General features: G+C 35.3%; 1 protein-coding gene and 1 long non-coding RNA gene across 2 annotated transcripts; both read left to right on the plus strand.

Moving 5' to 3' along the window:
• The first annotated feature begins 14,403 nt into the window (after window positions 1-14,403).
• On the plus strand, window positions 14,404-15,653 carry LOC145118511 (uncharacterized). Its single transcript, XR_013713331.1, has 2 exons — window positions 14,404-14,718; window positions 14,819-15,653. It is a non-coding gene; the product is annotated as an uncharacterized LOC145118511 (long non-coding RNA).
• Window positions 15,654-21,311: 5,658 nt separating this feature from the next.
• LOC145121716 (uncharacterized) lies at window positions 21,312-21,707 on the plus strand. The gene has a single exon (XM_079057421.1). The coding sequence runs from the start codon at window positions 21,312-21,314 to the stop codon at window positions 21,705-21,707; it is 396 nt and encodes a 131-aa protein (XP_078913547.1).
• Window positions 21,708-26,102: the final 4,395 nt, after the last annotated feature.

Genomic DNA, 26,102 nt, shown 5'->3' on the forward strand with positions numbered 1-26,102 from the left:
TATAACATCGAGTTACCAATGCGTTTTCGTACAATCAATGTATAACCAACTCATAGTCAACAACTCATATCTCTAGGTTTGAAGACTTATATGATATTACCGTCTCACGATCACTCGAGATAAATTCCATGAAGTGATACAAGTGAGTGTGGGTTGAATCCAATACTCAGAACTTATGAGCACTTATGAGTGTTGTAACAACTCTTGCTATGTCCAACATCTTAGACATCTACAAGCCAACTCGTGACAGTCTTGATTCATATCTACTTCCAACATATGACCAACTGTGGAGAATTCGAATAATATGATATACCATAACATAATTATTCTGGAAGTCAAAACATGCAAAACGAAATGATAGTAAACGGTTGACAAAAGATAGTAACACTTTACTTATAAATAAACAACAACTTTTATTTATCATCAAATGTCAATTACACTTTACAAATTTCAAAGCTATCTAATTACTAAAACTAATATCATCCTTCAGCCCTATGCGCCTCGCATGCTGGAGATGCTTAACCCTACCCAGTCCCTTCGTGAGGGGATCTGTTGGGTTCTCATCTGATGATACCCGTTTTGCTACGAGGAGTCCTTCTTCTATTCGATGTCTGATGAAATGGTATTTTATGTCGATATGTATGGATCTTCCGTGATCCCTTGGATCCTTGGCTAAGGCAACTGCACTTTCACTATCATAGAAAATATCTATAGGCTCCTTTATAGCTGGTATAACTCCAAGATCTCCAATGAAGTTCTTTAACCATATAGTCTCCTTTGCTGCCTCGGTTGCTGCTATATACTCTGATTCGCAAGTTGAATTGGCCACTGTCTCCTGCTTGGAACTTTTCCAAGAAATTTCTCCTCTGTTTAAGGTAAAGACCCAGCCTAACTGAGAGCGGAAATTGTCCCTATCAGTCTGAAGGCTAGCATCACTATACCCTACTACTCTCAAGTCATCACTCCTACCGAGGGTAAGGACCCAGTCCTTAGTCCTCCGCAGATACTTGAGAATTTTCTTTACCGCAGTCCAGTGAGCCTTGCCAGGGTTCCCCTGATATCTGTTGACCATGCTCAACGCAAAGGCCACATCATGAAGAGTACAAGTCATAGCATACATGATCGAGCCTACAGCGGAAGCATACGGTACTCGACTCATCTCAGCTATCTCAACCTCTGTACTCGGGCTCTGAGTCTTATTCCGTCTGGCGTTACTCTGGATCGGTAAGTCTCCTTTCTTGGAATTCTGCATGCTGAACCTATTCAACACCTTATCCAAGTAGGTACTCTGACTAAGTCCAATTATTCTCTTACTCATGTCTCTCAAAATCCTTATCCCTAGGATATAGGCAACTTCTCCAAGGTCCTTCATAGCGAAACACTTCCCAAGCCAGGACTTCACTTCCTGTAGGGTTGGGATGTCATTTCCTATGAGTAGTATGTCATCCACATACAATACTAAAAAGCTAACTATACTCCTACTAGCCTTGACATATACAGAATATTCATCTTCGCTCCTCATCCACATACAATCTGCGAGGTGCTTGTTTCAATCCATAGATGGATTTCTCAAGCTTACACACTCTATTAGGGTACTCTGTACTGACAAAACCCTCTGGCTGACTCATGTAAACGTCCTCAGCCAACTTTTCATTAAGGAAAGCGGTTTTGACATCCATTTGCCATATTTCATAATCATGAAATGCATAAATGGCTAACATAACCCCAATAGACTTAATCTTTGCTACTGGTGAAAAGGTCTCATCATAATCAACTCCCGGAGTTTGAGAAAAGCCCTTTGCAACCAGTCGCACCGTATAAGTGTGCACATTAGCATCCATGTCGGTCTTCTTCTTGAAGATCCATTTGCACCCGACTGTCTTACGACCTGGTACATTGTCAACCAAGTTCCAAACTTGATTGTCATACATGGACTGTATTTCGCTGTCCATAGCCTCTTTCCATTTAGCAGCCTCAGGGCCTGCCATGGCCTCCGAGTAGCTGTTAGGTTCATCCAGACTTACCAGTGTGCTATCACTGATAAGTGTATCACCTTCCGCAGTAATATGGAAACCATAGTAATGCTCAGGTGCATTCCTAACTCTCGTGGAACGCCTCAGAGGTACAAACTCATCTGTCGGATCAACAGGAGTTTCCTCCTCAGGTTGATTGCTAGGGTTTGAGGTTGCTTCACCACTTGACTCTTGAATTTCTTCAAGGTCAATTTGCCTCCCACTGTTTCCTTGGCTTATGAACTCTCTCTCGCGAAAGACTCATCTCCTTGCTACAAAGACCACATTGTCACTGGGTCTGTAGAAGAGGTAACCAAAGGATCTATGTGGGTAGCCGATGAAAATACACCTCTCACTTCGAGGTTCGAGCTTATCGTGAGTCTCACGCCTCACGAAAGCCTCGCAACCCCAGATCTTGATGTGATCTAGATTGGGAACTTTTCCAGTCCACATCTCGTGAGGTGTTTTGGAAACCTTCTTTGTAGGGACTAGATTAAGGATATGGGAGGCAGTCTCTAAGGCATACCCCCAAAATGAGATTGGTAGCGAAGCTCGACTCATCATGGAAAGAACCATATCAAACAAGGTTCGATTGCGCCTCTCAGCCACACCATTCAACTGCGGTGTCATGTGAGGTGTCAATTGTGAGACAATCCCACATTCCTTAAGATAGTCAAGGAACTATGTACTAAGATACTCACCACCTCGATCGGAACGAAGCATCTTAATGTTCCTGCCCAACTGATTCTCCACTTCCTGTTTAAACTCCTTGAACTTTTCAAAGGTTTCTGACTTATGCTTGATTAAGTAAACATATCCATATCTACTATAATCATCAATAAAAGTCACATAGAAGCAGTTAGCATCCCTTGTGGCAGTTCTGAAGGGTCCACACACATCAGTATGTATGAGATCCAACAAACCCTCGCCCCTAGCACAAGAGCCAGTGAAGGGTGACTTTGTTATTTTCCCAAGCAAACAAGATTCACAACTATCATCCGACTTTAGGTCAAATGACTCCAAGACTCCATCCTTTTGGAGTTGGCCTATGTGTTTCTTGCTTACATATCCAAGACAACAATGCCATAATGATGCTTTATCCAAGCTAGTGGAAGAATCAATACACAACACATTATTTCCTAGGTTATCTACAACCGACACAGTTTCATACACACCATCACAAGGTAATGCTTTAAAATAAAGAACATTATTAAAGAAAGCATTAATACCACCACATTCATTATCAAACGAAAAGGTAAAACCTTGTTTGTACAAACCATGAAAGGAAATAATATTTCTTGCCATTTCAGACAGGTTACAGCAGTTATTCAAATCTAATGTAAACCCACTACTTAGCAACAAAGATTAAACTCCAATCTTGGTGACAGGTGAAGCTTTCGTATTCCCCATGATCAAGTTTATCTTCCCATGCTCCACATTCTCACTTCTTCTTAGTCCCTGCAAATCAGAACATATGTGAATACCACAACCTGTATCAAGGACCCAAGAATTAGAATAGGGTGAGTTATTAGACAATATAGTGTAAATACCTGCATGGTTGGGTTCACTTTCCCATCCTTAACATCTTGCAAGTACTTTGGGCAGTTTCGCTTCCGGTGCGACTTTTCATGGCAATAGAAGCATTCAGCCTCTTTAGGGTTAGCAGAAGGAGTGACAAAACCTTTCTTGGTTCCACTTGAAGAGGAGCCATCAAGGGACTTTCCTTTGGTACCCTTCGAAGGGCTCTTCCTCTTATTTCCTTTGCCTTGCCCGATTGCCAAGACAGGGGCCGCGGTAGGAGAAGGAGTAGTAACAACCGAATTACCTGTAAGACCACTTTCTGCGGTCTTCAAAAGTCCTTGAAGCTTGCTGAGTGTAACTTCCTCCTTGTTCATGTGGTATGTCATTCGGAATTGATCATAACACGAAGGTAAGGAGTGCAAAATGATATCAATTGCCAACTCCTCTGGGACGTTCACATTCAGTTTCAGCAAACAGTCCACATACCTTTGCATTTTATGCATGTGGGCCGTGATGGATTCACCATCCTTCATTCGGGTTGTTATCATAGAGGAGATGATTTCATACCGCTCTTGACGAGCACTCTGATGGTAGCGGTCCATCAAGTCCTGGTGCATCTGAAAAGGGTAATAGTCCGCATAGGACTTTTGGAGCTCAACTGTCATTGTTGCCAACAGGATACATGCCACTTTGGTGGCATCTCTCTCATGTGCCTGGTATTCAGTGATCTCCTCAGGAGTAGCAGACGACTCATCAAGTTCCTTAAGCTCCTTGTCGAGGACATATTCTTTGTCCTCATACCAAGTGACCATCCTGATGTTCCTGATCCAATCCATAAAGTTTAGATTAGATATAAAGATAGTCCTTAATAAGACCCAAATGTAATATTAAGGCTAGAACCCAACATAATATTTTATAACTTACAAGTGGGATGCCGTAATCCAAGCTATAAAATATTTGAAGGTAGGTGAATGACGATTCACCAATTTCCACCATGAAAAACGAAATGAATTATTAGGTTTTACTTGGTTTTGAAACTCCTAGATTCTTTGAGATTCATTGGACTTTTCAATGGCATGTTTCAATCTCGAGCGTGCCCTTCAAGTTTTGTGACTGGGATGCCGAGGATCACAAAACAAGGTGTGAAGTAACCATGCAAATTACTTGGTACTCTTAATGTTTATCACTCAATCGATGTACCGGTTAACCACACACGCTCCACCAACCTATGATAAACCTTAAGCCACCCTTTGCCTACCTTGTTAAGTCCAGGTTAGTGTGCCGTTTAACCACACACGCTCCACTAACGACTTAAACAAAGTGCAAAGTGTAATTTCATGGGTTAGCACCTTATTCACATTTTCCTAAAGTAACTAAGATTGGGAATTTATAAAACATTTAGTTACTTTACATTCATCATACTTTTAATGAGGATTAAAGTCATTGTCCTACCCGTTCGGCTAACGACCCTCCACCAGTCAAGGAAGCGGTGGGTGAGAGTGGACACCCATTAAGCTGCCATTTTATAGGCAACAACCTTATACCCCCCTTAGACCGACTTCATGAATGAGGCCTACTAATGGGAAAACGACTTGTTCTTATACATACATACATATATATATATATATATATATATATATATATATATATATATATTAACTTATAATATTATAAAGTATAAGGGTTGAATTTTAACTTTTAAAATTCTGGGGGTTGGAACTAAAGTTTTTATAGTGACTTTACATGTTCCAAAACTTGAGGGCAAGTTTTGTAACTTTCAAAACTTTTCATCTTTCATAACTTATGAGTTAATGGTTTATTAAAATGAGAGACTTTTCATTTTATGTAACCTATGTGTTTCTTTAATGGACTTTAAAAGAGTGACTTTTGGTAATCCATAACTTGAGGACAAATTATGGATTCCATTAAAACATATAATGATCAAGAATTAAACTACCAAGCAAGTTGCAAATAATTCCTATGATCTTCTAAACTCATAAGTGTATGAATATTCATATCAACAATTTCAAGAATCATAAAAAAACACATATAAGACTTGAAATTTTGATAATAGCTATTGAAAATGGATTAGCATAACCATTACACCATCTAAAACTAGTTTTATAAGACCAAAACAGATTAGGGTATTGTTTCTAGTCCATTTCTAGCAGCAAAACTCGAAAACCTGCACTCTGGGCATTCTACTCGTCGAGTGCATGAACCTACTCGACGAGTAGGATGATTTTACACATGGACTCGTCGAGTCCCCCCACGGACTCGGCGAGTTCCTTCAGCAGAATTCATAATCGGATAGCCCTCTTGTTCTTCACTTAGTGGCCGATTTTGCTTACCATAGAGCTTCTTATATAGTGTGCCACATGTAGGGTTACTCCATGTAAACCCTCATGTGCATGGCTTTTCATATTCCATGATCCATGGGTTTATAACCTCCATGGACTATCCATGGAGCACCTCATGGGTTTTATCCCAATTCATATAAACCATGGATCATTAGTCCACTATATAAGAATGGATGATTTACACAATCAACCCCTTATATTTAATTAGTCTCCTTTTGATCACTTAATTAATTCCAAACTAATTCTTGATCGATACTAATTAAATAATATTATTAATATATTAGAACTTATAATATATTAATAAACCTTAAGTGTCCTTTCTCTCATTTGGTCTATCCAAGTATTGCAATGCCATGCAACCCAAATGGACCATGCCAAACGGGTCAAGTACATACCAGAAATAGTTATGGACTTAGACACCTTATCCAACAGATATATGAGTTGTTGATTACGAGTTGGTTGTGGATTGATAGTATGAAAACGCATTAGTGACTTGATGTTATAAAACGTATTGTTGTGTATAATTTAAAAAGTAATTAGTACAAGCATATAAGTCGAAGTTTATTTGTTCCTTTTATCCTAAGAGGATTAAAAGCGATATATTGGGCCCCTCGATGATTTTGTTCTGACTTATGTGTCGGGCCCGGTCATGACTCAATTGATTTGTTCAATTAAGTTCTATGTCAAACAAATCAGAAATAAGGAAACAAACTGTTGGACAATGAGTATGACTTTATTCCATGTCTTTTTCCACACGATATCTTAAAGAATAGAGGATTATATGATCACTTATCTAAAGGACGCGTCATTGACTGGAGCAGAGTTCGACGACGGCTTTTGAGAGCTATGATTGCTAATCGGATTTTGAAGTTGCATTGGCAGTTATAGTTATTGGACTTATCCAAGTGGAAGACTGTTGGATTAGGTGTCTAAGCCCATAACTATAATTGGTATGTACTTGACCCGATAAGTAGCATGGTCCATTTGGGTTGCCTTCACCGGAGCAATTTGATAGGATGGATATTTGAGAAAGAGGTTATTTGTGATTTATTAATATATTATAAGTATACTATATTAATTGAGAAATCATATTATTTAATTAGTATTGATCAAGAATTAATTTAGTGATCAAAAAGAGACTAATTAAATTAACGGGGACTGATTATGTAAATAAATGATACATATAGTTTGGCCTAATGATCCATGATTTATTAGTAATGGACTAAGCTTATGTGAGAGTCCATGAAGTGTTAGTTCAAATGAGTTGTTGGATTAAAAGGCTAAGTGAATGAATTAGGGTTTACAATTGACCCTTGGAATTCTACACTATAAATGTAACCCCTAAGCCTTAAAATCGGATACAAGAGTATTCTAAGAAGAAGCTAGCCGATTTTGGTTCCTCCAATCTCTCTCTCATTGTCCTCCATTGTTCTTGGTGTTTGTGACTTATTTGAGGCATCACATTTGAGGTGCTAAGCTCTTTAAAGGCAAGGTTCTACAAGCTACAACAAAGAGGTATTCTTCTAACTAGTTTTTATGATATATATATCTCCAATTGTATGCTAGTTAGGATTAATGCTTTGGAAGAAATGAAATTGCATGTATATCTAGAGAAAATTTAGATCCAAAGCATTTAGGGTTGTATGTGCACCATAGGATTGTTATAGTGCTCAAAACCCATCAGTGGAAACCTAGGAGGTGCTTCAGTGGGTATCGTGTTGCTGTTTAGCAGATATTTAGTGCATCAATGGAGTAGATGACTTAAAGGATTCGGGATGATCCTGGAGGAAAGTATGGATATGTGTGGAAGGTAGTATTGGGTCCGTACTACTGAAAGCACAGGATCCATACTCTAATCGGGGAAAGTCTTTGATAATCTAAGAAGCCTAAGGAAGAGGATTCTTGAGTATGTAATGATCTTCTACGTGGTTGTATTTTGGTTTGGTGATGAGCTTCCAGGAAGGAGGTTTAGGTTCTGGTTCCCAATCAGATAAGGGTACTGAGCCGATTAGCAAGTAGTCACGGGAATTTATTTTGTCAAGAGTTTAACTGTGGTGTTTTGAAGAAGACTTTGGGAATATTTGGTTTGGTTAAGGAGAGATTTTTGGGAGATCTTGGATGAGCGCTTGGGAGCATTTCATGCTGAGGATATGGCTATCGTTGGAGCTCGCACACTTTCTTTCCGTGAGTTTCGTGTTCGTGGAAATCCTGCATTCGATGGACGAAGGGACCACGTTGCCAGTTGGAGGTGGTTAGCAGTTGTGGTCAACGTGTTCAGGATAAGTTTCTGCTAAGGAGACGAAGGTCAAGGATGCTTCCTGCCTATTAAAGATCAGGTACATATGTATTGGAGGGTTTCGGGGAGAGACCCAAGACTTCTGATCAGCGGTTGAGAGGCCAACAGGGTCGGAGTCAGTACGACACGCGTGGGAAACTGCACGATGGAGTTTGTCGTTCCAGGAGTATGCGTTGCTACAAGCGTAGCAGGATTGATCATGTCAGGAGGTGATATTGCGAGTATGTTGTCTTTTCTTTTCTTCGGTTTCTATCAGTATTTATGTGGCTTAGAGTGTTTTATTGGTCGGATTTATGTGGCTTAGAGTGTTATTGTGGATTATATCTTCGAGAATTGTTGTATGCCTTTTGCATGACGAAAATGATTAGTGGGTTATTGAAGGGTCATCTCTCGTATAGCAGGTGCCAAGTGTTCAGTTGTATTTTGGGTGGTAGTCGAGATAGGTTCAGGGGCATTATGTGGAGGCTTTATGTTCAGGATTCAGCAGGTTAATTCTCCAGTATCGTCAGGATTCAGTGGTTTCACCAATCATGTGGATTGACTTTTAGGGACGACTAGGATAGTGGTCCATTTGTGAGGTTTTAGTTTTGGCATCAACTCTGAGGGTTGCAAGTGTTGGGTATTGTGTCATTTAAAATATTTAGGATCATTAGTGTTGTTGGGCTTCGGGAAGTGTTCAGCGGATCTTCGGGGATTGTGCATTCTTTTGGGATGGATAGTAATGGAACAATAGAATTGGTAAGCACGGTTGTCAGAATGTCGTTAGAGGGTGTGAAGGAATATGAATCCTTCAATTCTCGTGTGTCGTGAGAGCTTAATCGAATCAAAGTGGGGGAGAATCGTTTGGGTATCCAGGAGCAAGAGAGGTTATGAAACTAGGATGAGTTTCGCATCCCTGTCGGGGAGGAAGGCAGCCCAAGTGGCTATTTGGTTTGAGGGTTGTGTGAGTGGGAGTTCGGGAGACTTGCCAACATTTGACTCGCGTCCGTTTGGTACTTGATAGCAGGCTTTGGGAAGTAGGTTGGGGTTCCAATCATGATTTGAGTTCAGTTTGGGTGTTCGGTCGAGTGCGTGCTTGACTTTGGGTGTGTCCGGTCTGGTTGATCAGCAGTAAGGTTTTGGGCAGTCGTGGTGTGGTGAGAGTGTTGTAAGACTACAGGAGAATCGTAGCATTCACTAGCGATCAGTTAGGGTGAGAGTGTTGTAAGACTGCGGGGGAGCCGTAGCATTCACTAGTGAACAGTTGAGGCGAGAGTGTTGTAAGACTGCGGGATGGCCCGTAGCATTCACGGGTCCCTAGGCAGCGGTAAGATAGTCGCAAATTGGTAATTGCTCGCATATTTCTTCAGTAAAAGGGTATCATGGGAGGTGATTTGGATTATCCAATTGATTAAGATTTCATAGAGTATTCTTCAGGATGTCATGAACTAGGTAATTGTTGTGTTTTCTAGCAATGGAGCGCTAATATTGTTCAGTGTAGGGTATGGGCGGTTCATGCTTTTGAGGGAGATGGATCGAAGATTCATAAGGTTTAAGAGGTGGAAAGCATGGTTGGATGGAAGTATTGTAAGGCTGCAATGGGATCGTAGCATTCATTAGTTCGAAGTAGACTACTTATGTGATGGTCACGAGTATGAAAGGAGAATCAGTTCGTGCCTTTGGCATGCCGACCAGGGTTTTCGGGAAATTATTCTATGTTCTAGGTTGAGGATCTTCGGAGTCCGTGGGTGAGGCCGAATGATTATGGGAATTCGGGATGGAACGAGTAGAGACCGTTAGGTCTAAGGTTTGGATCTTGAGTTGCAGGATCAGATGGATAATTAGTATGTGATGCAGTAGGGTTTAGGTTGGGTAGTTTAGTTGTTGAACTCTCAGGAATCTGGTGGTTGGACCAGTCGCGAGATTGGATGTCCCGGTGATGGTTTGGGAATACCTTTTTATCGGGTAGGCAAAATGGTGTTGGTAATCAAAAGGTTGAGGTGTGAAATGCAGGTACAGATTCGTGGATGATGGGTTATGAGTGGGGTATCGAATCGATTTTGAGTAAAATCTAGATTTAGGGTATCTTTATTCCAAAGGCATCAATCGCAGGGTACAAGAGTAAGGAATGGTTTTAGTGTGATGTCAGATCGAGCCATTATTTTGTGTCTTCGGTTGGTACTATCTGTGGAGGAACCACAACGTGTTCGGAATCAGGAGAAGTGGTTTGATGGCGAGGTGTTGTGGGGCAGTTTTTTGTCAGTCGAGATCCTCTTTTGGGAGTCGTGTGGGGCCACTGAGTGTGTTTCTCTTTTGGGTTCATCAATATAATAGTTGTTCGGTGTTCGGATAGTTGGCTAACAAGTTGGGACCATGGAGGTCTCGGTTTCTTTAGGAAAGCAGCTCGGTGGCAGCATGATGAGTCGGAGTGGTTTCAGTGATTTGGGATTCGTGTGTGGAGTCACTTGTTATTTTAGGTATATGCTAATTCATTTGCAGTTGGATTAAATAATCTCAGAGTAGCTGTTTAGACCCTCTTGCACAGCTCTCTTCTGAGTCTAACCCTTGTAGGGATAAATTTTCTACTCGAAGGATTATCTGAGCCTTCTGTCGAATATACAGGTTCTGTAGCGGTATTTGTTCAGTGACTTTGTTCCCTTTGAAGCATTTTATTGGTACGAGACTCTATGAAGTTGGATTGGTGTCAGTTCGGTGGGGAAGGTCTGACAGGGGGTCAGACCATTGAGGCTGTAGGTTTCGGAATTTAGGCGAGATAGAATTGGGTTTTATTAAAAAGATTGGGGATCCGTTCTTCACTGGGCTTGAAGAACTATTTTGAGGATGGTTTTAGTACACCTGGATAGGCCGTTGTATGATTAGAGTTGGAAGTGTTATGATTGGTTTGTCATTCATTGAGAGTTGGCATGGATTCTTTCAGCGTGGGCGGTCTGTCGGGAAGTCAGGTCATTATTGATTTTGGGTCTCAGAAAAGTAGAGGTGGTTTGCAAGGGCTGAAGGTTTGATTAGTGTCTTCGGGATAGAAGTTTCTTTTGGGTTTCGATTGTTTTGAGAAAGTTGTTCTATGCACAGAATTTTTGTTTGTGTCTCTCAAGTTGTTCGTTTTGATATGAGTTTTAGTAAGGAGCGATTTCGAGTACGAAATCCGATTTAAGTGGGGGAGAGTTGTAACACCCGGAATCTAGAAGGTTAGTTGTGGAATTTAGACTAATTTGGAGTTGAACTCGGCGAGTTGGAGGAGCCAAATCGACGTGTTGCAGATGAAGAATTATGAGGATTGAAGGGTCTACTCGACGAGTTGAGAGCCTCAACTCGGCGAGTAGAAGTTGTTTTAGTCAGGGGGTTTAATGAGAAAACTCGGCGAGTTGAGGAGCCAACTCGACAAGTTGGACGTTATTTAGGAAACCCTAATATTTAGGGTGTTGCACCCTATTTAAAGAACTTTAACCCCCTTGGCTGGCCTCCTTACCAGCCACCCTTGTCTAGAAACCCTAGATTTGTGTATCATCTTGCAAGTTTGAGTGTGTGAGCTTGTTGTGAGCTTGGGAAGTTGATTTTGGTGATTTCTTGGAAGGAGCTTTGAAGTTGGAAGTGCCAAGCTTTGAAGGTGGACTTTAGATCCAGAAACTCTCCACCAAAAGCAGCATTTTTGAGGTATAAAGTTGACACCTTGCCTTGTTATCATCTATATCTCTTTGTTTGAAGTTTTAGCATGATTTTGGGATTTTCGTTGGGGTGCCCAAGTTTTTGAAGGTTCTGGTGGTTATTATGTTAGATCTGACCCCTTCATGACTTCTCTTGACTTAAAGTTGCAAGCTTTACTAGTTTCTAAGTACCATTCATGCAATAAGTCCCTCATTAAGTCTCTATTAAGCTCTAGAGAGTATTTATAGCTTGCATGGACGTAAAGATGGAAAGTTTAAGTGAGTTTCCAACCTTTGTACTTCAGATCTGTGTTTTGGGACTATGTTGTGAGAGTTTAAGAGCTTAATGGGTTAATACTCACTCTAAGAGCCTAGGGTTTGAGTTTGGCTCTTTATGGATGGTTCTTAAGGGTAAAGTTGGAAAATTTACCCTTCTAGACATCATTTTGGAAGAGATTTGAGATTGGGAGTCCCTGGTTTCGATGGAACCAGCTTAATGCATTAAGAGGTTGAATTTATGGTCAACTCGGTGAGTTCATTAGTGAACTCGACGAGTTGATGGGAGTTTTCCCGATCTGTACAGTTGGAGGATAAACTTGACGAGTTGAAGGACAACTTGGATTTGATTTATGACTTTGAGCGAGTTTGTCCCAAGGGGTAATTGTGGTAATCTGAATTGTAATTAAGGGAATTATGGGCTTATGATAAGGCCTATATGGGATTGGGCCCAATTTGGAAAATTGGGCAATTAGTAGGCCTATGTGGATCTTTTGGCGTTGGGCCTTTTGGTTAATGGCATTGGGCCTCAGTTTGGTTCATGATGGATTAGGGGTAAAATGGTCATTTTACCTTAGGTATGGATGGTGGGCCTTAGAATGGAAGCCAATTGCTAATTGGGTGTTATTTTGATCGGTTAGATCGGAGGTGTAGTCAGGGCAGCATCTAGGGATTTCTTTCAGTGAGCTTCAGCATTCGAGGTGAGTCTCCTTACTATATGCATGGGTCAAAGGCACCAATGTCGGCCCATTATGTATTATGCGGTATGTTAGTTGTCTTGTGATATGTTGTATGCTAGTTGTCTCTGTGATACTTGCATGGAAGACCCCGGGGGTCCCCGAGGAAATTGGATATCAGACCATGGGGGAGCCCATGACATTCGAGGATAAGACCATGTGGGCGTTCCCATGGCAGTTCGATAAGACCATGTGGGTGTTGCCATGACACTCAGAGTAAGACTGTGGAGGGTTTCCATGGCATCCTTATATGTTCGTATGCATGACTTATGTGGTTTCATGGGTGGTATGTTATGGGGACCTCACTAAGCTTTGTGCTTACGGTTTTCAGTTTTGTTTCAGGTACTTCAGTTTTCAAATGAAAGAGCTCGGGACGATCGCAGCGCATACACCTGTGGTTTCTGCAATATGTGATTATTAGGGTTGGACTCTGATAATTGTTTTATTTGAAATGATTTTCAACGTTTGAACAAAGTTACAATTTTTTGAATATAATAAAAATGAAATTTTTACCTTGGATTTTTGGGCTGTTACAATTTATGATTCATTTTTTTATTCAACTTGTTTATGATCCTTAAATTGTTATGATCTAAAAATATTTAGACTCACATATTTTATAATCATTAATTTTATATGTTATGATTCAAAATATATAATCATCCATATTTTTTTAGAATAAAAACTATATTTAATTGAATATATTATAGATCCAAAAATCATATGATTCAAAAATGATTTGATTCAAAATACTACGATTCAAAATAATTTGATTCAAAATTTTATGAACCAAAAATAGTATGATTCAAAATAAATAGGAACGAAAAATATTATGATCGTTAATATTTTTATTGTTCAAAATTTTATAAGTGTTAAGCAATAAAAACTCAAACTGATATTTAGTTTAAAAAATCAAAAAAAATGAAAAGAAAAATAAAGAAAAACACTAGTACTGTCAAGTATATAGTAAAGATATTCAAAAAAGGAAAAAAAAATAACTAAAAAAAACGAAAAAAATAAAAAAAATAAAAAAAACGAAAAAAAAATTAAAGACATTAAAACCGAGCATATATCTAAATAAAAAAATTGATTTTTTTTAACAAAAAAACAAAAAAAATAATGATAATAAAAACGAAAATAAATAATAAAACTCACTTAAATGACGTTCCATTGATGTTCGTTTCACGTGATTAAATAATTGAGTCCGTATTAGTTACCACGAACGTGGGTCACATGCGAACGCACAACGACCAAGTATTTGGGTTTGATGTTTGTGCTTTGACGGAATGGACGGGACGCTATATATATATATATATATATATATATATATATATATATATATATATATATATATATATATATATATGTTCAAATATTATAACTACTTGTTTTATGGATGTAGGGCTTAATATGAGACAATCATTTTGAAAACATGGATTAGTATAACATTGTAATCTTAGCTTTTAATTAATTTTGATAATTAAATATTCAAATCATTAACCCCTTTAATTTAGACAAATTCGTTTATTGCTTTAAAACACTAGACAGAAGAAACGTCGACCTCGATCCTCACACAAACAATTCCTTCTTAATCGTTCATCTCTATCGCTAGTTGCCTTTCCCCATAGTTCATCCACCACTTCGACATTTAATATTGTTTCCGATTCTGACTTGCCTCCATAGCAGCCATCACAGAAGGTTTTTCCTTTTCTTCTTGCATTAAACTCGTCTATGATGTTCAGAATTGTCGTCATCAACACTTTCTGCCATATCGACTTTTGTACCCTTATCTTGATATGCCCCTTTTTATCCAACGAAACCACTTCCCTCATCACTTATCTGTATATCTGAAACCAATGTTCCTGCAGAACTATACAGGTTCGATTTATTTTATTTATGCTTACAAACACACCATGCAGATTTTTTGGTTTTTTGAATAAATTAGAAGTCTTTATGGCTCTTTCATTTTGTTATGCAGATCAACTAGATTTAATTTTAGCTTTAGCATACAGGTCAATTATGGTGGCTACAAAGGGAAGGACCAGAACATCGCCTATGTTATAGTGTGGATTAGTATGTATACGTCGTGTATCTGTTTGTCTATCTGTCGTGGATCCCTTTTTTCATGGCCATTTCTCAATGGAGTGGTTTGATGCCCCACATATTTCTCTTAGGAAATTCATTGAAATCACATTTTTGCTTATTTAAATACTAAAAATGTCGCACCCCATCTATTTGTTCTTATGCCTATGAGACCCTTAAACTGTTTAATTAAGTGGTTCCATAGGGAAAACTTGATGGGTGTGTTTTGATTGTATGTACATGGAGCATTGGTTATGCTATTTTGGAAGATGGAAAGGATCTTGGGTAGCATGTTGAGGGCATGTTTTACTAATTTTGATGCGATTGATGTTAACACGTGAAAAATGATGGCATCAAGAACTTGTAACCTTCTTTTTGATAACATTTTAAGTGATTTAGTCACTAATGAATTTGTAGCCTTCCGACTAGAAATTCTCATGCTTAAGCAAATTGTAATGTTTTTTTGTGTGTGTACAAGAATGAAGCAAGGTTTAAGAAGGTTATAAATTTTTATAAAAGGTCTAAATTCTGAAAGAAATAACATCAAGTAAAGAAAAAGAAGCTTGGTGAAGAATAGAAACTCGGTTTGAAGCCAGGTGAAGAATTGAAAGTAAGGCAACAATATTCGTTCAGAATGGATTAACACATTTTTCTGTCATACTGATTAGCAACAATATTCTATCAGAATGTATTAATGTTTTACTTATATTTCAATGTTATTTGATTTTTAACCATTTCAGTTTTATTCTTAAAAAATAAATGTAATTGTTAACCATTATTATTTATATTCTTTCAGAACGAATGTCATTTATGTATGTTCATAGTTGTATTTGCTAAGAATGAATGTAATTATTGAATTAAGATATTAAAATTATTTTCATATAAAAGTTGTATTCATTAAAAATTATTAATCTTGATAATATATGTTTATAGTATTATGTCAGAATTTAATGTTTTTTTCAAAATAATAATAAACACGTTATTTTAGAATGTCCGAATTAATATATTTATTATCCAAAAAAAATCAGATTTTTAACGTTTAGAGAATTAATTATTCCTTAAAATCTGCAATTTTCCTTTTTTAAATTTATGTTAATTGACTAATATACCCTTAGAATGAAACTAGATAGTATTTTTTAATTATCTTTAATTTCATAATATGTATTAATTACTTTTTTAAAATAAGTAAAATGATTGGCCCACAATCATTCTTACGTCTACACAATAATTAGTTAGAATACAATAATCTAAGCGTATATATATATATATATATATATATATATATATATATATATATATATATATATATATATATATATAGTTACACATGATAGAGAGTACTGGATAATTAACTGCACTACTCATCTTTTTTTTTGAAATGACAAATATAAAAAGAGAAAATTACAAAAATAGTCTAATCCCTTAATTACTTTGTGGAAAATAGCAAAAAAAAAACCCAAATTACAAAAATAGCCAACAAAATCGCAAGTCCATCTGCGATTTTACTTGTCCATTTGCAAACGTACAAGTCGCTAAAGCACATCTATGCTTTAGCGACTTGTACGTTCACAGATGTACTCAGTCTATCTATGATTTTGCGTCCGTCCATGATTTCCATTTTTTCAGGGGTATAAAAACATAATTTTTTTCTCCTTTCATTTTCCAAATTTTTTCTTGGAGAACTTTCTCTCTCTGGAAGCACTATGGACGATTTCCTTTTTCAAACAGTTTTCAAACTTTTTGTTGGATAATTCATTTTATTAGAAATGTTTTAAACAAAATTTTCAAAGAAATAATAATTAATTTGATAATTTTTTGCAAAACTTTATATATAATAAGGTTGTTTCGTAGTTAAACCCTATCAATTCGTAGTAAAAAATTTTAAAAAAAAAAACGCAAAATCGCAGGTGGGATGAGAGGAAATCATAGATGAACTTAGTTCATCTGCGATTTAAGTCAGATATGGGGGTATTTATACGGAAAAAAAAAACTAAAAAAACATCATCTGCGAACGTACAAGTTGCTAAAGCACGATTGTATTTGTAATTTGAGATTATTCCACCTATGTCAACTACGAGACTTGAACCCTCGACCTCAAAGAAGAAATACAACACCTGATACCGTTTGACTAGAATCCCTTTGGTTGCACCATTCATCTTCGAAGCCTAACTTTGTGGCTAAATATTTATTATACAATTAATTAAGGATAATTAACTGCACCATTCTTCTTCGAAGCCTAACTTTGTAACTAAATATTTATTATACAATTAATTAACCAATAAAGAATATATACTCTTATTCGAACAACAATAATGAATGTTTAAATACTAACCAATTAACGTGATGATTTTTCTTTGTCAATAAAATAATAAAGTTTGATATCAAGAAATAAAAAAAAAAAAAAAAATTATCACATAATTATAATCAATTGAGCAATAAAGACAAGTAACGGCGCAATTCCTCTTCATTAAACACCAAGATATTTAACCGGACAAGAATTTAAGAAAATTAAATAAATGCAAGTTGTTTTATTATATTGACCATGTACTATGGCTTTGAGAAAGATTTATTTTTATGTAAATTACTTAAGATTTTCATGCATATATACATATTACGTATGAGATCCGTGTATTACACGGGTTAATTAAAACAAAGTTAAATATGAACGTTTAAATACTAAACATTTTAAAAAATAAAATTTAAAAATAAATACAAACAAAATGATGAATAAGTAAGTTTATGATCCTTATTTTTAATTAATATTTAAAATGTTTCAAAATATCAGTAATAAAGTAGAATGTCATGGTGCATTTATTCAGACACAAAGGAAAGAAACTTATTGGGGTATTTATTCTCAATTTTAATACAATGAATACATTACATATATAAACCTTACTAATAAATACCTTATATATATAAGCTTAGGTTATTATATTCTAACTAATTATTGTGTTATTGTATGAATGATTGTGGGCCAATCATTTTACTTATTTTAAAAAAGTGATTATTACATATTATTGAATATCATCTAATTTAACTAGAAGAGTATTTTAGTCAGTTAATATAGATTTAATAAATGAAATTTGCATATTTTAAAAGAAAATAGATTCTATTAATTTTAAAAAATCTGATTGTATGGATGATAATTCTCCTAATTCGGAAATTCTGACGGAATATGTTTATCAATATATAGAAAAATAACAAAAATTATTGAACCATACAAGAATACACATTCTGACATAATATATATTTTGATTTAATGAACTTCTTGAAGAATAACAAAATTTTGGATACAAGTTAAAAAAAAATTCATTACATTCTTAGAAAAGAAAAAAACTTATATACTATTCTATGAGAATGTTACACTTATTAATAACAAAGAAATACATATATATAAATCATTCTATCAGAATATACTATTACATATATTTCTTTTTATTATATTGTATATTATTCTGTTAGAATAATCCATTCTTTTTGGAAGAATGGTGGTCATTGTTCATCTTCATCCCACACAATGTTCATCTTCAAAATTCTATTCTGACATAATCGGAATTCAAGATTCCATTCCAGTAGAATGTTGTAAGTCTCATATGTACCCTTCTCAGCCAAGAAAACAAGAACATTCTTGTTCTTGATTTCATGTATACCTGCAAATGAGAAATACAACCACTCATTGTTATTGCTTAATCTTCTTTCCATGGCAATTTCAAGCAATAAACACCACATCGAATTCTGTCAAGCAAAACAAACAATTTCCTGTAAAACATTAACCTCAAAAATCCATTCCATTTATCCATTTCTATCAAGAACAATCAAACCCAAAACCTATCTACACTTCACTGAATTTTTGTCAAAACAAAGGAAAGAAAAACAAAATCAAAGGAATATCCATGGCCACATTTGGTCTACTGCTACTCAGGTGACAAATCCCTCTAAATGTCTAGTCTTTCTATCAGAAAGATCACTTCTTTGCCTCTGGATAATCAGAAATTAATACGACTTATAATCAGCAATTCAGAAAATAATTTGTAGAAATCATCGCTCATTAAAAACAGAAAAAAAATCAACTAAGTTAGAAACAACCTCAATACTATGCTGAGAAATCTTTGCCTCTGGATAATCAAAAATTAAGAAAACAAGAGAAGTTGTAATCAAAAAACGCATACATCAGATAATCAAAAAAAGTTATATAAGCCCCAAAACCAATGAATTGATAATGATTGAAGCTCGAGAATCACATCAAAACCAATTAATTGATAATGATTGAAGCTCGAGAATCAAATCAAAATAAGTGAGAGAGAGCGACAGTCGACAAAAGTGGAGATTTCAGAAGGAGAATAGAGAAATTAGGAAAATCATTGAATCGATAATCAAGACTAATTAATCGTTTCAGAATGAAAAGAAGAAAGAAAAAAAGAATCGAGAAGTTTTACCTGCTGCAGCCGATCCCACAACCAAATCCTTCTTCTTGCTTGACCTTTCCTGCCTCGTCTTCCTCCTTGGATCGACACCACAACTTCTGCTATTTTCTCCATATCACAATCTCCTCTTTCTTTCTCCACTTAAGCAAATACACGCCACAAAAGGATTTAGGGCTAGGTTGGTCTGTTAAGGCCGAAATTGCTGAATTGATTGGATTTTTTAGGGAGGATTGAGTTGAAAAGTACAGAGTAACCACGATGGTCCTAGGTCAGAGAAACAAAATCGAGAAGAATGAAGATAGAATGAAGGTATTTGGGGCGGACGATGGTGGCGATGGCTTTGTATCATTGGCTAGGGCTTGTAATCGGTGGAGATTGAGCGACTCTAGATATAAACCTGGACAAATTAAGTTAAAAGTCAATACCATGATTATAGGGATTATTATTGGAAGTTACTAATCAAATTACTAAATTACCCTTATTTATTTATTTAATTATTTAATTTTTTATTTAATTTTGATTGGCCCACATTTATGCATACAATAACACAATAATTACTTTAAATACCTGAACCTAGCTCTCTCTCTCTCTCTATATATATATATATATATATATATATATATATATATATATATATATATATATATATATATATATATATATATATATATATATATATATATATATATATATATAAACCTTCCTAATAAACATTGAATCCAATTAAATGCTTCCATTGATACTTGTAGATGTTTATTAAAATGTGCATTGCCTTTTCGTGGTCATGAAATGTCTCTTTTTAGAGGAAATTTTTTGGAAGTATTGAGTTTAGTTCGGGATCAAAATTAGAGTGTATGGAAAGTTACGTTACAAAATAATTTGGGGAACAATCAAATGGAGACATTGCTCGTTGTTTTGCACAATAAGTACTTAAATCAATTTTTGAAGAAATTGGTGATTGATGTTTTTGCTTTATTAGTTTACGAGTCCAACGATATATCTAAAAGGAACAAATGGCGGCGCTTTTACGATATGTTACATGTGGGATTGATAAAGAAAGGTTTATTGGTCTTGTTCATGTGAAGGATACATATGCGTTGTCTTTAAAATCTGCTATTGACTCTTTATTTTTTTGAATATGGATTGATTTTCACGAAGATTAGGAGTCAAGGGTATGATGGAGCAAGCAATATGAGTGAGAACTTTAATGGTTTTAAATCTTTAATCATGAGAGAAAATACGTCTGCATATTATGTTCATTGTTTTGCTCACCAACTTCAGCTAGTCATTGTGGCGGTTGCAAAAAAACATCACGACGTTGGAGTCCTTTTTGATATGGTAGTTGTTCTAATGAATGTTGTGTGTGCTTCTTGTAAATGTACATATATGATGTGCGAAAGTCAAAAAGATAAACTAGAAGAATCCATCGGTCGTGGTGAAATTGAAACTGTAATTGGATTAAACCAAGAACTTTCTCTTACTAGAGCCGGAGATACACATTGAAATTCTCATTACAAAACTCTATCACATTTGGTTGGTTTGTTTTTATCTGTTACTGATGTGCTTGAATATGTTGATGATGAAGGCCTTAATAGTTTTAGTCAACGTCAAACAAATGGTTTTCAAATATATCTTCGATCATTTGATTTTGTGTTCCACTTGTAGTTGATGTTGAAAATTTTGGGATAACAAACATATTGTCGCAAGCTCTACAAAGAAAGGATCAAGATATCGTGAATGTTATAAGTTTGGTGAAATTAACCACTGCAACGTTAAAAATGATGAGAAATGATGGCTTTGATGCACTTATATTGGATATCACATCTTTTTGCGAGAATAATAACATTAAAATGTTGAGAATGGAAGAAGTTTATGTTAACCCAAGAGCCTAAAGACAATATACCAATATCTCCGATCATCGTTATTACGAGTTATTTTTTTTATTTTTTTTTTATTTTTTTAAATATGGTTTTGGATATGCAAATTCAAGAGTTCGGTGATCGTTTTAATGAAGTAAGCTCCGAAATGTTTATTTGTATGACGGGTTTGAATCCACATGATTCATTTTGTGACTTTGACCCATCAAAGTTAGGGAAGTTGATCGATTTCTATCCACATCATTTTAGCTATAAAGATAGGTTGGATATTCTAAATGAACTTTTCGTTTACCCCACTCATATGCAACAAGATGGAAGATTTGCAACTTTGAAGAACATATTCGACCTTGCTAAAGTGACGGTGGAAACCAAGATGCATCAGTTCTTTCCTTTGATTTATCGTTTAGTGAAATTGTCATTGGTTTTGCCGGTTGCAATCGCAACGGTGGAGAGATGTTTTTCTGCGATGAAGCTTGTAAAGTAGAATTTGCGGAATCGGATTTCAGATGATTTTTTAAATGATTGTGTCATTTGTGCGGTTGAAAAAGAAAGATTTTCAAAGATTACAAATGAAAATATTATCAAACGTTTCTTAGCTATATGTCCTCGTAGATTTCAACTGTAAAATGACATTTAATTGAAGGTTTTAATGTTATTCTACTTTTTGGTAAAAAAAAAGTTATTATTAATTTACACCGGTCAACGATCAATGGTTAACTATGCACCCTACTCAACTTCCGGGCTGCATCTATCACTGGTAGTGAGTCGATGTTGTTGTGAGAGACTTTCTCGTGAGGCATAAGGGTTTGTACATTCTCCAGTTGTACCAGATTGTTTAAAGCGCATGATTTTTTGTTTCATGACGGTTTCTTTTTTTTTTCGAAACAACAAATTTATAAAAAAACACAAAAAGGCTCTACCTAAAAGTAGAAGGGAAGACAAGAAAACTAAACAAAAGGTTTACAAGATTTTAAAGGGGCAATAAACCCAATTGGACCAATTACAAGCGCCAAAATTATCCCTATTACTAACCCAATTGAAAACCGTTGTGAGTCATTGTGGGAGAAGTGAGCTTTTTATTAAAAAGCTTATCGTTTCTTACTAGCCACACCCACCAAAGAGACCCGTAGATGATCGATTTGTTTTATGATACAATATAAACAGATAAAGACAGACTCGATTATGGTAACAGATTGTGTTCTTCGGTAATAAATTATAGCATGTAATGAGTGTAGATAGTAATGTAGGTTTATTTTAGTATGGTAGGTTTGAAAATAATCTTCTTTTAAATAAAGGTCAATGGTTTATTGTTTTTTACAAACCAGTAGCACCACATACAAAGATAACTTTATTTTATTAATAAGAGAAAAGAGAAATAAGAGCAACTGATCTTAATATTGGCAATAACTAAGACGAATCAATACACTGCATAAAAATAAATGCTTAGCGATGAAACCTATAACGGCGACATAACTACATCATTATACGGTAGTCTTGTGTGATGACATGTCTTTAATGAAAGATTTTCAAAATTGTAACTTTCAACCGCACCATGCTATTAGTCTACGGGTACAACACATAGAATTAAAAGTAGCAGAATTTTCTTCCGATCTTTGCTACAGCTACTCAAAATTAATTGGGATGTGCTAGGAAATTTATCACCAATTTTTGTATAGATATATTTTAAAAAAAAGAGAAATAATTAATCTAAAATCTATTTTCTCATTCAAACAAAATCACTATAAAACGTATTTTTTTCTCACACAAATTAATCTATAAATATTCATCTTCATCTAATTCAATATTCGAAGTTTTACATATTGGACGTTTAATGTTTTCACAATTAAATCTCCATCGATTTTCCTAAAAGGATTAAACCACTCGGATATATATATATATATATATATATATATATATATATATATATATATATATATATATATATATAATCTTAAATATAGAACTTATCAAAAATTACATAATTTAGATTAAATATTTCATAATAATAGAAGATTATTTGTTTTTTACATATTCTCCTAGTTAATCTCCAATGTAGGCATCTTGGTCTTCCATTCTATCTATTCACTTTCTTCTTTTGTCCATCTAATATATACACTAAAGTCTCAATATTTTCATCGATTTGTCAAGAAAGTTCTAAATTTTACTTTTTTTGCAGTAAAATCATAACTACCGACAGTTTTTGACACATTTACCATTTTTTCGATTAGCCGGTAATTAGGACTTTACTGTAAAAATTTAAAATAAAGTTTAAGACTTTCTTGTCAAATCGTGAATTAGGATTTTACTGTCAAAAAAATATAGTTGAAGACTTTCTTGTCAAATCGTTGAAAATATTGAGACTTTAGTGTATTTCCGTAGCTCAAGAACTTTTAATTGTGATTTTCATCACAACACCACTGCTTTTCTTATAATCATCATCTTTACCCTGATACAATCACGATCAGGGAAACAGATGCAAAAAAGAGAGCGAGAGAGGGTGAGAAGACTTGCAAAGTTTTCTTCTTGGTTCGCCGCCAAATCTTGAACTGAAAAGAGGGGTACAAAAACAAAGATCACACGTCTAGTCAAAAGGGTGTGAATATGGAGAAGAGATAACAAATGTAGTTTCGTTTTTTTCCAGTTTCTTAGTTCTCCATTTTTAGAACGGCAAAAAGCCAATACAACTGTGGTTCTTTCTTAATTATCTTCATTTTTCTCAATGTTGGTTTGTTGAAATTAAAAAAAAAACTATTTAACAAGAAACAAATGTTAAGGATTTCAATAGGATCTAGCAGACTAGAGTAAGTTTCAATAACTTTTATACTTAAATACTATCATACCATTAAATTTCTAACCAAAAAAGTGATATATACATTAAAGTCCTAATATTTTCAACGATTTGCCAAAAAAAGTCCAAACTTTATTTTTTATACAGTAAAGTCGTAATTCACGATTTAAGGAGAAAGTCCTAAACTTTAGCCAAAAAAAGTGGTCCAAGGTTTATACACTTGTACATTCGCAGGTGGTTTTTTTTCTGTATATATATATATATATATATATATATATATATATATATATATATATATATATATATCTTGTTTTTCAGTGTAAAATCGCAGTTTGACTATGTGACAACCCGAAATTTCTATTCTTGTAAAAGTCAATATTAGTCAAACATATCGTGTAAAGGTCAAACTCATTTCTTTTATTATCCTATATGGCTAGATTAATGAGCTTTAAGTGTATAAACCTTGTACCAAAAGTGTTGTTTGTTTAAGAAGTGGAACATGTTGAAACTGGGAACCTTCGCAACCCACTCCATCCGAACCGAGGACCTCATCCGGATCGTAAACCCTCGGACCGTGAACGAGGTTCACGACCGCAAACGAGGGTTCACGGCCATGAACTCTTCGGACCCCACACTCCTCCCTATATATAAGTGTTTGGCTGATTTATTCTTCACTTCTTCACATCTGGCCGTGAATTCAAGCATTCTCTATCAAGTATCATCAGCCAAAAACCCTCCTCTCTCCTCAAGATAACAAGAAACACCTTCCTTCTTGTAGTTGATATGAAGTTCTCTTGATTTCAACCTTGATTCATCATCATTTGTCAAGAACATTGGGTCGTGAACACCCAGATTGGGTCGTGAACTCATGAACACCAAGTGTTCTTGGGTCGTGAACACACAGCCTGGTCGTGAACCGCAGGCAGCCCTCCATCTTTGCTTTTAACACCCTTATTTGTAAGTTAAACTTACAAATTGGTTCATTTCCTTATCATATTTGTGATTATATTCACTAAAAGTATACCTATATTACATGAAATGCTTATAGAACTCGGGATATAACTCGTCGAAATAACATTTTATATTGAACCTCCAATCGAATCACTCACAAAAGGTGAGTTCATACCCCTACAGTTTTATGATTTTTAACTGTTTTAGCGGGGGAAAATACAAGTGAAACATAATGAAAATTATGTTAATATTTAAAATGTCTTTAAATGTTTTTAAAGTTTTTAAATTGTTATAATTATCAAAAATTACATATTTATATATGTGTAAATTATATAATTTGGATTCAAAAGATTTAGAATATATAATTTGACTCCATTTCCTGTTCCTTGTTAGGTTGTGGGCTTGGGGTAAAGTTATTTAATCGAAGGTCTAATTAATCACAATTATATAAATCTTACATTGATATAAATATAAAAAGGGTTTTCAAAACTGTTTAGTACTAATTGGTACAAACTGTGAACTTCATGGAATAACAATATTACCGATTCTTACCAACAATTAATAGGTATAGTTTAGAGAACTCATTCATTGGTTTCAAATCACATAACAGAAAACAAATAGAGTACTTAACGGAAAACGAGTAGAAAACATTCTTCAGAAAACAACTAGAAAACAACCACATAAACTATATCTTATATAGTTTATGAAACTGGCCTACTGAGTATTTATTACATAGTAACTTGTCAATATTATATACATAATCATCAATATAGCATTTGTGAGACAACCTTCATGTACTTTTATAAGTACCCCAAGTCCTGAAATTATAACCAGAGTCTTCTGGAGGGAGAGCGCGACACTTGTGTATAGATATATATGAAACTGACAACTCCGCACCACAGCTGCTTGCAACAGCTAGGTCAGCAGACTTGTGGTGACAAATGTCCTACCAATTGCGACGCCTGAAGAACGTCGTGTTCAGGCGATCATAGGTCATCTAGTATGGTTATAATAACTCACACTTTGATATTGAATAAAATGATTAGTGTATGAAAAAAGTAAAACTTCACATAGTTTTATCGTTATAAAACTATAACACAGTATTTGACAAGTATAAATACGGAATACTATTTTCGTATA

The sequence above is a fragment of the Lactuca virosa genome, chromosome 6 (assembly GCF_052849685.1).
Source record: "Lactuca virosa cultivar CGN04683 chromosome 6, Lactuca_virosa_CGN04683_v6, whole genome shotgun sequence".
Taxonomy (NCBI): Eukaryota; Viridiplantae; Streptophyta; class Magnoliopsida; order Asterales; family Asteraceae; genus Lactuca; species Lactuca virosa.